The 16,625-nt window shown below is 19.6% G+C and overlaps 1 protein-coding gene across 1 annotated transcript; it reads right to left on the bottom strand.

Annotated features, from left to right (window-relative positions):
- Positions 1-3,461: 3,461 nt before the first annotated feature.
- MKS88_003442 (uncharacterized protein) lies at positions 3,462-4,565 on the bottom strand (the record flags this gene model as incomplete). The annotated part of the gene is made up of 2 exons (XM_067216533.1): positions 3,462-4,199; positions 4,437-4,565. 2 exons carry the CDS (start codon positions 4,563-4,565, stop codon positions 3,462-3,464), a joined length of 867 nt encoding a protein of 288 aa, XP_067073171.1.
- Positions 4,566-16,625: the final 12,060 nt, after the last annotated feature.

A 16,625-nucleotide genomic window follows, 5' to 3' on the forward strand; every position in this document is an offset into this window, starting at 1 on the left:
TTAATAGAAGTAGATGAATACGTTCTGGTGTGAATAAATTATCTATAATTATTAAAAAGTTATTTGTACAATTTCCACATCAAGGAATATACAATAAAAAAAAAAAAATAATGAAATTTATGGAAGAGAGGAAAAACGATCATCATAAAAACTTATTCATCCTTAGAAAATAAAATGTTCTTTTTTTATAAATATAAGTTAAAATAACAAAAATAAAAAGAATTAATAATCTCTAAATAAATTATATAGAATATCTTGTATTGTAATTCTTAATTATTGTTATCAGTAGAAAATTTATTTACAGTTATTATAGTTTAAAAAGAAAAAATAAATATAATAATTGTGCTATATTCCATATTTTTTTAGGTCATTTTATTTTTTTTTTTTTTATCTTGTGATTTGTGTTGAACAGTGTAAAGGAAAAAAAAAAAAAACAGGAATAATAAAGCTGATGTTAAACGAGAAACATTAATTAGTTAAATTTTTATATGTGTATAATTGGAAATATATTAAGGGATTGAAATAAATATAATAATTTAAATACAATTGAGAATATAGTTATTTTTAAAGAGAAAGCATTGGTAGAACTAGCTAATAATTCCATAAAGGAAATATTACAAAAGATATACAATTCTAACTATTATAGAAAAAAGTATACAAGTATAATTAATAAATTAATTTTAATAATATTTAATTAACAACATAAATCATAAAATAATTAATATGTTTTTTGATATTGTAATACCCTTTGGTTATCATTCATAAACAGAGGAAATAATGTTACAAGTTTCTTAATCACTTTCCTTAAGCATGTTTTAAACGAAGTCACGTGCATTTCTAAAATATAAAAAAATGATAACGATATTTAAGAACTTATGTATTAATATTATTTATTTAAAAATGCTTGCTTAGACATTTGGTTTTTACGTATTTATTTATTATTACATTTAAATTAGAAATTCTTTGTTATATGTTTTGACCGACTACCAATGATCATTTAAGTTCTAATCATGCATTTTATAATAAAGTGAAATATATAACAATAGAAAAAATTAGGATAATTCTGAGGAGCTCTTTTATATTTTACATAATGAATACAAATGGGATTAAAATGTTAAAGTGTCAATGTATGTGAGATATCAAAAACATGTTAAAACTGAAAAAACAAAAAAAAAAAATAATAAATATAAATATATATTTATATAGTTACATAAACCCAAATTAGAATGATAAACAGAATCATTCAGATAATTCAAAAACCTTATATAATTACATATAATACAAAGTAAACATAATTTTGTTATGTAAAATATTTTACACATTACTTTAGTAATTTTTGCTACATTATATCAAATATTGTAAGATAAATAAAATGTTAGTAATTAGTTTATTGTATTCTAAATGTATCATGATGATAGAACCTTTGAAATATTACCATTAATGTGATTATTTCGTTGTACAGTTTAATATGTTTTTTAAAATGCCTATTTAGTTTATTCGTAATGGAGTTATTAGGTTATATATTTAAGTATTAAGTACTATTATTACATAAGCCTTAAAAAAGAACATAAATGTACGCGTTATAGTATCTTCAAATAATTTGTAAAACTAAACACTATTAGCCACAATATTTAAAGGAATGTATTTATATACCCATAACATAAATGAATATGTGAAAATAGAAAAATGCAGAAACATGTATAACAAAAAAAAAAAAAATTCATTAAAAATAGCTATTTCTACTAATAAAAATAGGTTTTACAAGTTCGCTTTTATTGAGTAACAAATGTAATGAAGCAGAATATATTATATCAAGAAAAAAGAAGAAAAAGAATATTGACACATTATATATAAAGTATAATAATATAGGAAAACTAGATATGTACAAACCTGCTTTTATAGGTGTAAAAAATGAAATGAGGTAGTTTTCTAAGGTTTAAATTAGTATAAACAAATTTATAAACTTTAGAATGAAAATAATGCATAAAACCAACTGAATGGATACATTGTAAATGAGTCATCATCCTTGTTATGCACATACTCATATATTATTATTTAGGGATTATCATTAAATAGCAAAAAATGAGGACGTGTATTATTTTAAAATATAGGTTAAATTATGTAAATTTGGATGTTTGGCAAATTAAATTTAGAAAAGTTTACATCAGTACAAAGCGGAAGGTACTCAATAGTTGTAAGAATTAAAATTTTTTTTAAAAAAAATTTAATATAAAACGAATTAACAACTTGTATAAAAGTACAATTTTTTTTATTTGTATGGGTATACAAAATAATTAATGCGTGGTTACATAAAATGTGATGTTTTTGCAGTAGTGTAATTATGAAATTAAAAATTATCGTCGTACAAATAAAGAGTACATCTCGTTAACGTTATTAATATGTTTTTAACGCATATTATGTTATTAAAAATGTTTATAGAATTAAAACATATTAGAAAATACAACTACGGCATTTATTATATCATAAATAAAAATTATTAGAATATTAATAGGAATGAATGTATTTTTGATAGAATGAAATTAAAAAACATAAATGTTAGGCACATAAATATGTAAGCAAAAGAAAAGATTGAAGTAAATGTATATTTCCTGCAATATCAAAAAAAAAAGAAAAGAAAAAAATTTATAATTATTTTTCAGTATATTTTTAAGAGTTCAGAAAACATATATACAATAAAAAATTGTTTCGATAATTTTAATAAGGCATTAATTTACATGCATAGATAATAAAGAGTTGCAAAGTAACACATTTAAGAGTAACAACAATAATGCATATACGCTTAAGTAATAACTTTTTACTAAAATAACGTGTTATGCCAAATATTTTTAGTAAGTTCTTGTGTTCTCTTTCATTAATGTATAATTTATGATTTTAATACAAGATATACAATATTTACACTTATATAATACACATATTATTTCTTTATTATATAATGTAAAATAATAAAGTGTACAATAACTAAAAAAACCAACAAAAATTACGTACATAAAATATTTTATAACCTTATATTGTATGTATATGCTGTATGAGTGTCGAATGATTTATATATATAAAAATAATTATAAAGAGTACAATTTTGTTTTACTCATTATAATAATAGTACGAAACATATAATAAAATATGTAGATTAAGAATATATGTGTTAAATGTTTCTAGTAAAATAATTTTGTACCCATACTGTATAAATAATATATTTGCAAAATGTAGTGTAGTAATGTAACAATATACTTATATTTTGTAGTTAATGAATTTTTTAATAATTTTACTTTTGCGCTCATTGTAAATTCAAAAAGAACTATTAGAATTTAAATTATTATGATTAGTATATATAAACCTTATTTAATTAGACCTTTACTTTTATTCATATATATTCATGAGACGAACATTGTACTTATATAAATAAACCCACACAGTACTATACTTTTATAACATATTCACTTTTATTTTTTTTCATTATACTTTTTAAATGTATTATTTAACTTATTTATGCACTTTTCTTTAATTTTTTCCCGATATTCTGTCCATAATTTTCTCTTCATATATATGTACCTTTGAAATTCCCACCTTGCGCATAAATCTTCACCAGCGAAAGTCTTTATATTTTTAAAATCAGAATGTCCTTTTTTCAAGAAAGCTTCTGTCATTTTAATATTTATATTTTTCCATGTTTTCTTTTCATAATTGATTGGTATTTTGTAATCGCTTGCTAATGATTTACAGTACTTTAGTGTGTCTCCTTGCATACGAATATATTTTTTTTTTTCATGATCATACACAAAATTCCAAACAAGATACATAGTTTTGGGATCCACGGGTCCCTTTAAATTATTTATTTTTTCATTTAATTCTTCATCTGTTACATCTTCACATTTTTTTAAATTACTACATTTAAATAGGTTTTCATTTTTTTTAAATGTTTCATGATTTCCTATGTTTTTTTTCGAGAGATAATCTTTTATAAATGTATTTTCCATTTCATTGATCTTTTTAGATAATTTTTTAGAAGTAGTATCTTTTTCTTCATGGTGCGATGAGAAAATTTCCTTCTTCTCTAGACTTGTTGCGTTATGATTTTTGATTCCCCTTATTAGCAAGGGATTGTATTTATACAATATCCTTGAATGTCTATTTTTTAGCTGCAGTTGCAAGTATATGTTCCCTTTAGATATATGGATATACTACAAAAAGCGTAACGTTAAAAAAAAAAATGAACCGTTTAAAAAATACCGTCTACATGTTAATTTAAATAGGTTAAAATAGTGGTGGGAAAAAACAATATACATATTTATATATTTATATATATATATATATATATATAGTGATAAATTTAAAAATTGTCATACTTGTAATAAAAGATAAAACAAAGACAGAAGTAATGCACTAAAAAAAGAGGTAGAAAAAATATATGCTGTAACGTTTTTGTTTTTAAATTTTGTTTCCTTATTATTTAACGTTTTTTTAACATAATTTTTCCTTTTTTCTATATTCCAAAATGGAGGTGTTATGGTTAAAACCGAATTCGTTTTTTTGCTACAATTCTCCATTTTTTTTTTTTTTTTGGATATTATTATAAAATATGATGAATAAATATTTTATTTATGAAATATATTATTAGTTTATTTTTTACTTAAAGCTATAAAACTATTATTGTGTTATACTGTATTTGTCATTGTTTGACCACATTTTATAGGACTAATTTTCTTAAATATAGATAAAACAAAAACCAAAAAGTGCATATAAAAAAAAAAAATAAAATTATACCATATAAAAGAAAAAATAAAGAAAATGAAATATCCTATAACAAATGTTTTAGTTAAAACTAAAAAAATGCATTATTAAGTTTAAACTATTATATATATATTAATAACTAAAACTATAAAGTGAAGACGTTTAAAAAATAAACAAAAAGAAGGAACAAAATTTTTTCTTCTTTTTTAAATTAAATATTCTGAAAGTATGCATTCATAATTAGTAGTAATAAATTATAAAATTATAAATTCGATTCAACAAGAAAAGTTTAATATAATTATTATTCAAAAATAAAATATTTTTCGGTATTCTTATCTATATTTTAATTGATACATATAAACAATTAATAATTGTAAAAAAAGTAATTTGCACCCATGTCCATTTTTTTTTTTTTATTACATAAAAAAATTTGTTTACAAAAAAATAATGTTATGTCAAAAAATTAATAATTTATACACATATATCAATTTAAAGAAATTTGTTAGAATAATTTTTGTTAATTATATATTTTTAATTTTTGCATTTATATATTATTTTTTGAAATTTCTTTTTTCTTTTTTCATTTATGTTATTAGAACATTAAATTTTATTTCGTTATAGTAGTGATGTGCATATTTAATTTTTAACAGTTCTTTTAATTTTTCAATTTTATTTATATTTTTCGCTTATATTTATATCTAAGAAAAGAAAGAAAAATGAGAAGTGTTAAATAGAAATAATAAAATCTCCGTAAAAATATGAAATATACAAATTAAATACTGTAAACTAAAGATAATAGAAAGGTCCAAAGCATTTTAGATTTAAATGATATACATGTAATATATAAATTATCACATTAAAATATTTATTTTATGAATACCTGAAAAAGGATTTAAACAAATATTATCATAATATTATTTTATAATATTAACTTTTTTGAAAACATATACCAATTACATAATACAGAATTACTATTGTGTGGAGCTATCATAATTATAAAGTGTACTACATTTTTCATATACTTTTTGTATAAGCTTACAGAAGGGTTGCTTTTATAATAGTTTATCTATATTTAAAACTGGAGTAGTATGACTGTTATTCGGGTACATATCATTATGTAAAAATATTTGTAAGGAAAATATCCTAAATATTAAAGAAAGCCAAAAATGTTTAAGCTTCAACGTAACTATATATGTAATAATAAAACGTTTACTTAGTAAATAATAAAATATGTGATTCAATACTAGATAATTAAAGAATTATATTTATATAATTGCTAAATTTAAAATTATATATATAAACTTGTTAAAGTGTTACTGCTGAACAATAATGTAAAAATATATAATAAAAGAAAAATGTTTAGATGTTTCTTAATGTAATGAAATATTTAAAAAGATTGATTAATTTTTTATTAAGGAAATACTTATGTATATTTATTTTTCAAGTATTTACAAATTGTACATAATATTGATCTGTTAAGAAAACAGTTAAAAATTTATATCTGAGTTTTATTTGATCCATGTTATATAATTACACATCTTACTTTTTTTGTTGTGCATGTGTGAAAGTTAACAAGTTTTTATGAATTATATTTTCTACAGTTGAATTCGTAAAATAAATGGAAGAGCACAAGGTTGATATATATATCAAATTTAAGGTTTTATCTTGTGTGTAAAACGTGAAATATACATATATTATTTAAATGTGAACAAATATTTAAGTATTAATTTATAAAGATACAATGTGCATAAAAATAAATTGATTTTTAGGAATTGACAAAATTGATGTACATAAATAATATATATTACAGTAAAACAAATTCTTAACTGATGAGATATTGATTAAGTACATATGTTCTATAGTTTAAAGATCCCAAGAAATATACATATACGTAGTAAATTACAAAATAATGATAATTGGACTGAATACTTATATTAGTACTAATATATTTACTTAATAAATAATTATACGGAATTTAATAAAAATTATAAATATATAATAATAAAAACTCAAATAACTTTTTAAAATGGAAAAATAAAAATTACGATATGATTTGTTCAAGGGGAATACATTACATTATACAGTTATATTATATGTCCTTTTATATATTACTTAAAACAAAAGTTTATCATTCATTATCATAATATTACAAAATAAAAATTAAATAAAAAGACATCGTTTTTAACGAACGTATTTTTTATATAATTATTCAGAATTAACAATATTAATATTTAAAAATTAAAAGTTCTGCTCATATTAGTGGACATGCAAATTTATGAAAAGATAATTCAGATAAAAAATAAGAAATATAAGTTTAAAAGTTACAAATGCATTATTTTAACATATATTTTTCCTTTTATATATAGATAACCAAGATTACATAAAAATTACTGTACTGAATTTACAGATTTATAAGAGTATCTTTTTAGTATGCTGCTTTTGTTTATATTTATAAAGATGACAAAAACTCTTGTAAAAATGAAACTAATAAACTACAATTTTGTTAATTTGTACAAATAAGATCATTTCATTTAAAGACTTATTTTACAAATAAGTATCAAAGTATATATGAAAAATACAGGAAATAACATAAGTAAAATAACGGATAAAAGACTAACATCCATATCTACAATAAGTTGTATAAAATATAAGCAACAATATCGATAATAAAAACGAAGAAAACATTCTAACTCTTTTAATAAAATATAAACGTTTTCTAAATTTATTTTCATGTTTAACAAAATAGTCTTTCTCATTTGGAACAATTTTCAATTAAGATAATAATTGTAATTCAAACTAAGAATTCATTTTAATTAAAAATTTTACGTTTCTTATATTTAGGTTTTTCGCCTAAAGTTCCATAAGAACTTGAAGCATTAAAAGATGACTCATATTTTTTATGTTGTATTATTCATTTTAAAATACTTATGTTTTTTTCTATCATATGATATATTATAACTATGTTATTATTTTAATGAATCAATTTTTATGCCAAAATTATTACACTATACTAAAACTATAAAATGTTTGTCAAAACAGTAACAACCGTTTAATATGTGAAACGCTTTTTCAAAATTAACACTAAAATAGAGTGGCTCATATAACTTTTCAAAAGGGACATAATAACTAAATGTCCTAATTAGCTTCTCAAAATTATAATACTGTATAATGTATTAATATATTTTTCAAATATGTCGTTATTCAATAACTCATTATAAGGTTTTCGAAAAATGTATTACATATAAATGTATTTAATTATTTCCAAATTATTATGATGTTATTAAAATAAATATATTATTTTTTCTTTTATAATTGCATATTCTGTTATATTTTATTCCTTCCATAAATAATCTGCTAATTCTTCCATCTATGCGCTATTTGGATTTATGTTCTTATTCCAAATTTAATCAAAATATAATGACTCAAAATAAACAATCATATATTTAAAAAAATAAATTCATTTTTATAAGGATAAAATTTCCCTTTTATAAGGAAAATATAAAATAAATTAAAAGTATAAAATTTCTTAAGTATATTTCACATTTAATCTCATAAAAATATTCCCATGTGAATAATGAAGGGGTAAATATTGATATATTAATTGTAAAGGAAAATAAATTATTTTTTATATTTGTGCTTCTTTAAAATTACTAAGTCTTTAGCATATAAATATAATTTTAAATAAATGGAACTTTTTTCACAATATTTAATAATATTTTATTCATATTCTTTAACTCTATAAATTTTTAAAATTTAAATTACTCTGAAGCTACGTTAAGTACAATTATAATGTATAATACGGTATCAAAAAACAAATATATATATATATAAAAATTATATTTATGTATATATAAAAGAATTACGTTTATAAATCCGTGTATTACTATCTACAATTTAAATATAATAGTATTCATTAAATATTATGAATATAGGAATAATTATATAAGGATAATTCAAATTATTTTTGAGAATAAATTATTTCAGAAAAAGAAAAAATAACATGCGCATTGACATTTTTGTTTTTTCTTAAGGTGTGCATTAATGTAATAAAAAATGATAATATTTGTTGTCATTTTATACATATATTAAATTAGGAAATTATGTTTTTTAAATTCCCTAGCAGCATTAATAGTAAGTTAACTTTCTAAAAACTTTTCCAACGTTATATTTAATATAATGTTTTTTAAAACTATTTATGCTAATATTATCTAAGAAAGTCATATAAATTATACAATGATAATAATAATCCCTTTTAGGCGAAGTGCATAATAATGTCACATTATAAAAATGGCATATATTTTAATTTAAAATTATTAATTAAAATTAATGAAAATAAAATATTAGCTATTTAATAAACATTTGTTTCAATGATATATTACATAATACACATTTATTTTTTAATTTTTTTAAAGAACTTTAACAAAATATATTTATATTAAGGATTAGATATGTGTGTCTATACATAAATACAATAATTCCAAAACTATTAATGTAAAAAAGAAAAAAAATGTTAAAACCATAAATTTTTATATTCATATTTTTTTTTTATAAGCATTTTTGTATTCCATAAGGAAAATTTAATTATAATAATAAAAATAAATAAATAAATATATATAAATATAAATAGACGATGTTATAAAAGAAAATATATTTATAATTTTAAATCTCTAGGTAAATCTTTTTTCATGCATATCTGTTAAAATGTACAAATTATTATTAAGAAATATACATATAAAAAATGAAAATTTTCCACTATAACTCTAGAAAAAATTGAATTATGGCTCATGGAACCTTAGAAAAGAAAAATGAATAACCAGTAAATATAAAAAAAATTATTCATATAGCGAATTTAATGAACATTTAGACATAATAACAAACAGCATATTAAATTTTTTTCAATGGTTATTCAAATATTAATATTTTTTTGTATTTTCTTAAACAAATGTTAATATTATTATAGTTTACGAATTTTTTTTTCATGTATATATATATATATATATATAGGAATTCGAATAATTAAAACCCTCTTCTAATTCTTTTAATGCATTTATAAGTGATCATGCTTTAATACGTTTAATTAATCCATTTATATGAATCCATACGCGGATAATTGTATGCTAATGAATGAATAATTATAGTAGACCATTTGTTCCATAAATTATATTTGTAATGCCAAATTATTAATGAATAATGGAGATATAATAATGTATAAAATGTTGGTAATTTGTTTTTCCGCGCATAATATTGCATTAGAACGAAACTTGCTGAGGACCATCTGAACAGCGTAAAATTGTTATTTACCCTTGGGCCACGATGATATACAATTTGTAAATTTCGTAATATTAATGATATTCATTGAATTATCATAGAAATAAAATGTCTTCATACGTACATACACAAATATCAATTCATGATAATGATAATTTTGATTTACTAGTAGATAATCTTCCATAAAATTTTTGTAGTGATAAAATTATTGTTAGTTTAAAATATTTATTCATATAATTCTACAAAATTGCTATATATATATATAATCTCAGAAGATTATCCAAATTTCATATAAGAAAGTATAACAAGGATTTAATAGCCATGTTTGATTCTGGAATTCATGCAATTTAAAATGTTTCCCATTTTCATGAACATCACATATAAAGCGGGGGGTTAATACTAAATTATATAAAAAAACAATTAATAATTTTAATCCATATTAACTTTTAAACTAACTTGAGATTAATTTATAATGGAAAAAGCATATATATCACAAAAGTTCAAGTGCATTAATGACCCTTTAACTATATTAAACAATTACCATTATTATTTATAGCATAAATCATATATGAAATTATTAATGGAGAAAATTTTTCATTTTTGTAAGTTTTTACATAAGATAATAAAATATTTTAAAATAATTTATATTAAAGGACATGTAATATCCGTAATTTCCAACTTTTAATAAGAAGTGTGAGCGCATTTTCATAATACCTTTTATCCGAATGGTCCATATACTGTATAAACAAGACATGTCATTACGAAAAAAAATAAATATATATATGCATAGTAATAGTGCTATTTATTATGTACTCATGCAATACATATAAATTATGTGCAACGAATGAGAAAAAATAAACTAGATAAAATAGTTACAATAATAAAAATGTATTAAGGAAATAACACGAATATATCTCTCATAATTTATATTTTAAATATAAACATGATGTTTCACAAATAGTCTCAAAATTAGGTATCAAAATATTAGCACACAACATATAAATCTCCAAAAATATTTTTCGTAATATGGATACTTATTTATGATTATATTATTAAAACCCTTTTTTCTTGCCTTAACTGTACCGTATAAATTGAAAAAAGGGAAAATATTCATACATTAGTTTTATAATAGACCGCAAAACATAAGTGTGAAATTCCATTAGAAAATTTCATATTATTGTGTTTTTCTGCTATAATTGTTATGTTTATAAATTCGTTTCTACTATTATATAATAGAATAATAGTAATCTCCATTTTATATAAGTATAAATATTTTGTTTTTATATTACTTATGTTTTACGAAAATTAAAATATTGTGTCTGCACGTCCATTTATAACGTCCATCTATAAATATGTCAATGTGTAACTTTAAGTTGTTTTCTTTTTATAATTTTTGTTTTAAAATAATTTAGTAACATCCTTCATATTTTCTAAATAACAAAAATATTTTATTCTTTCATTTAAGGTATTGTAAGCTGACCCAAATAACAATGGGGAAACAACCTCCCATTATGGGAGAAAGGTACATACTTTGAATATATATATTTTCCAGTTCTACAAATATTTATAATTTTTTCTTTTTTTTTTTGAGAAACAATTGCAAAAAAAAATTTTTACATTTAACTATAATATGATTAATTTATGTATTTAGAATGTGTATTCTTGAATTCTAATTAATGTATTTTAACTATAGTTCCTAATCCATAAATAATTAATATGTAAAATTTATATATATATTTTTAATATTGCTATTACTTTTTTACAATTTAGTTCGCTGTATATTTATGTATGTATGTATATATATATATATATATGTAAAGTAGTTATTAATTATTAAGAAATAGAAGAAAATAATAAAATAATAATAATAACTCAAACAACTCTTCAATCATTGAAACCTTAAATTTTTAGTTAAAAATGTAGTAACTGTAAATGAAATGTAGGAAAAGTGTTCTATGAAAGAAAATTCTATGTTTCCCATTTTCTGTAAATTTTTACATTTATGCTTTTAAATGGGGTATGCAATTAATAAAACAGTTTGGTCTAACAATAACATTTCAAAAGATTTTTTTTTTTTTTTTTTTTTTTTTTTGCATGTTGCCTTACGTCCTATTTTTAAAAGTGACATTTGTTTATTGTGTAAACAAATATATTTGTAAATAATAAATATTTAAGTTGTTTTTTTATAGAATTTATAATGAATGTTTGGATGAATAGCACACTGTTTATAAAAAAATAGGTGTAAGAACTTATCGATTTCTAGCAAAACAAAAAATAGAAAAGCATTGAAATATTATAGGATTAAAAGAAGGGGTACCAAATGATGGGTTATACAAAAAAAAAAGATTCATCAAATCGTAAAAAAAGTAACCAAAGAAAAAAATAAACTATCATTTGAAAGTTCTTAATATAATGCAGAAAGGCATAAATGAGATAGGAAAAGTAAATCTTTTGTATATAACATGGGAGATCCATATTTTTATACAAGAACATCCAAGAGAAGTAAATATATAAAGTTAGAGATTTTATGAAAGCCGATTTTATGTTTTTAACAAAAAAGTTACAATTTTAAGAAGGCTTATTTAATGCTATAACTATTTTCCTTGTACCAATTATAATACTACTAAAGGTTGTAATATATTTAAATTGTATGTAATGGTATAAATATTAACAAATTTTTATTAACGACATCTCATTCATTCAATATAGGATTAGTAATATGCACGTTTATATTTATGGCAGCGATTATTTATATATAGAAAAAAACTGTAATATGTAGTAAGTTGGTACCTTTAGAAAAAATAAAATGAGTGATTCTATGCTTCTTTACGTAAAGTACTAATTTATTAGTGGTAAGTTCTGTAATTTTTTTATTGATATACACGAATAAAAAACATATCTGTAAATACGTAGGTTTCATAAGTCACCTGCATGTGCATAGCCTTTTTGGTCCGAAGCAGTAAAAAAATACTCTTTTAAATTTTATGTTCATTTGAATAATTTAATATTTTTTAATTTGTATTTTAAATTATTCTCTGAGCTTAATACAACATTGTGGTTTCACATTTACATTTTTGTATATAACTAGATTATTATGAAATATATCTATCCATTAAAATAAATGTAAAAAAGCGAATTTCACATAATTTTATTGAATTTGTATGGAAATTTATACTGTAACTGTAAAGAATGTTACTTTCTATTTTTTTATTTTCTTCTAGTCTAAAATGACTATTTGTTACCATAATTAAAAAAATGTTTTATTATTTTTAAATTAAAGATAAATGCGTCTTGTTTTGCATATGAATGAACAGAGTGAATGAATATCGTTATACTGTAATATTATGTTTTGCTTAGTTTAAACATATATAACAAGTGTATTTTACGTTGCAAGAGTATTATCATCATACATTTAATTTTACTGGAAATTTATATGAGATAAGAATAAATTTAAAAAAAGGAAGCCAGAGGACTACAATAAATTAACGCATATATGTTATTTCTTATAATATATATGATAATTTTTATCAATTTTGCTTTAACGTCTTTTTATTATTAGGAAAAATTTTGTTTAATTAATACTAAAAATGTTATGTAAGACACAAAAAGGTATTCAACATTTATATTATTTTAAAAAGAAGATAAAAAATAAACGTCTTTTTTGCTTATTTTTATTACGCTTTATACTGTAGTAGATTTACTAATACTATTTCATGATACATATTCTTATACTTTACTATTTGTGGTTAATATTAGGTTCAATAATACATATGTAACGAAGAATTTTACTTTTACTTTATTTTTAATATTTTTTTTTACCTGTTTTACTATATATTCTCTTACATTTGTGTATAATAAAAAGGTTCTCAATATTCAGTAAATAATATTGGTTATTTTATATATATTTGTTGTAGATCTTATTCTATATTTATTTATATTAAAATATTCATTTTATGTAGACTTAATAATTTAACTTTTTTTGTCTTTTTTAAAGAAACTTACAATAATTAAATAAATGTAAATTTATATGAACTACGAATAAGTTAACTAAGTTTTAAGCATATTATATTAATTACTAAAAATTAATGTCCATTAAATGCTACAGTTGCATTAAAAATATATCATCATAAAAAAATACTTAAATGAAAATAGATATAACACTCATTTTTGTGATTAATTATATAACTTTGTGTTGACAAAATTCAGAAAATCTACTGGTAAATGTAGAGGTAAAAACACATAATAGCTTCATGGTAAATATCATTGTAAACTTGTTAATTCAAACAAGAAAATAATATTTTCATTAAAAATTTATACATAGTACGATATCATTTATTTTTAAACAAAACATTGAAGTAAAAAAAGTTATATACTCATTAATTATACAACATTAATATCTATTACTAATTAGAAGAAACACAAATTATTAATATAGTAAGTGTAATCAGAAAAAATGGGAACTACAAGCAGTGTATATCTACAATGAGCAAAAAAATATTAAGGGGTTAACATAATAAATATATTATATGAATTATTAAATATAACTATAAACTACAAATATATATATATATATTTAATAGTACTATTAATTTATGATATGAATATACATATAAAAGTAGAAACAAATTAAATATTTCGCGAATAAATGAACAATTAAAGATTATTCATTAATTTGGGTGCGTATGATTAATTAATAACATTAATTTAAATTGACATAGACATTTTTAATAGATATATAATTCAAAATATAATTCAGAAAAAAATATATATTCCAACAAATTACGAACTCTGCTATTACATGAGGTTCCAAAAATATCTATTAAATGGAATAATATTATAAGTTTACATAATTTGTATTTTATTATATATTCGTTATACAAAATGGTATTTATTACTAATATAAACTGTTACTATTTTTTATATAAATATAATTTTGTAATATTTAAGAAATAAGTTTTCAATTAATATTCACATTTCAAGGGTGCGCACGTGAGAATCCTTTTAAAACTATTCTTATAGCAATATATATAATTATAAATAATATATTTGCCCATATATTTATGAAATCGAGAAAAAATAATATTATTTTTGTACATTGTATGTTAGGTTAATATAAATGACATATTAAATTTAAAGATTTTTTTTTTTTTTTTTTGGGTAAATTAATTTCTAGAAAAGGTATTTGCCATAAACAAATTAGTATTATTTCATTATTATACGTTTAAAATAATATATTTAATTATATAATATTTTTACAATTATCTACAGTCAAAAAGTATTAATTAGAAGGAATATTAAAAATATTGAAATACATATATTTTTTCTATTATAAGATTATTTCGTTGAAAGCGTAATTATTTTGTTTGTATTATTTGTATTGAAGTTAAAATTTAGTAAATGATTTTGGGTAATATTTATTTTTATATATATTAAAAAATAATATTTTTGATGTTCTCTCTATAATTTAAAATTGAAAATATTTATGTACATATATATATAAGATACTGCATAAACATTACAGCATATTATTTTATCGTATAAATATTACGTAAAATTATATTTTATTACAATATTTTTTAATATTAAAAGTATGAAAAATACTTTACTACAATTATTTTTATATTATATTTTTTTTTATTATTAATATTTCTATAGAACTAGTAAATTTTTTTTTTCAAAAAAAAAAAAAAATATTAATTTTATTCAGAAAATTTTTTTTTAGTAATATGTATATATATAAAATATACTTTTTTATATTTTTAAAAAATTATAATACTCAATTTATAATAATACGAAGCAAAAATATGAAACTGCTAAATTGGATTGAATGTTTTTAACATATAAGAATTTTTTAAATAATTTTATTACAGTAATGGAACTTGTAAAATAACAGTGATTAAAAGTTCTACATACCCTTAGGGTATATATCCACAAGTTAGCTTATAATTTGTGACAAGAAAGAAATTGTCTTTTTTTTTTTTTTTTCCTTGATGTTATGCTATTATATGCTTTATAATAACGGATGATAAATAACAATAAATAATTATAAATTAATGTTTAAATATTATGTACAAAAATTTATGTTTACTATTAGGAAATACTGCATATAAGTTAATGCTGTATTTCTAATATATGTTTATGTATCCATTTTAATGCACATATATTCAGTATTTTAAATATATAAAATAAAAAGTTCTACTACGAAAGTAGTCCTTTTATTTTATATATTTTTTCTGAAAAGTGTTAATAGGAAAAATTTAGAATTGTTCTGTTAAACTGTTACATATATATATATATATATATATATATATATATATATATATATATTTTATTTTTATTAATAAAATTTACTTCACTAAAAATTATTGTATTTGATGTTTCTTTTTTTATAAAGTATAATGGAGATATACACCAAAATGTTCTTAATTTTAATTTTCTTTGTATACTTTATATTTGTATTTTATTTATGATATTTAATATTATTAAAAAAAACAATAATAAAATAAAAATATCAAAATAAACTGTACCTATGTATCATTACCTTGCAAATTTACAATGTATTTTTTATCTGTGTAAGGATATTATGAGATTAAAAAATTTCAACGTGA

Source organism: Plasmodium brasilianum, chromosome 10 (genome assembly GCF_023973825.1).
Source record: "Plasmodium brasilianum strain Bolivian I chromosome 10, whole genome shotgun sequence".
Taxonomy (NCBI): domain Eukaryota; phylum Apicomplexa; class Aconoidasida; order Haemosporida; family Plasmodiidae; genus Plasmodium; species Plasmodium brasilianum.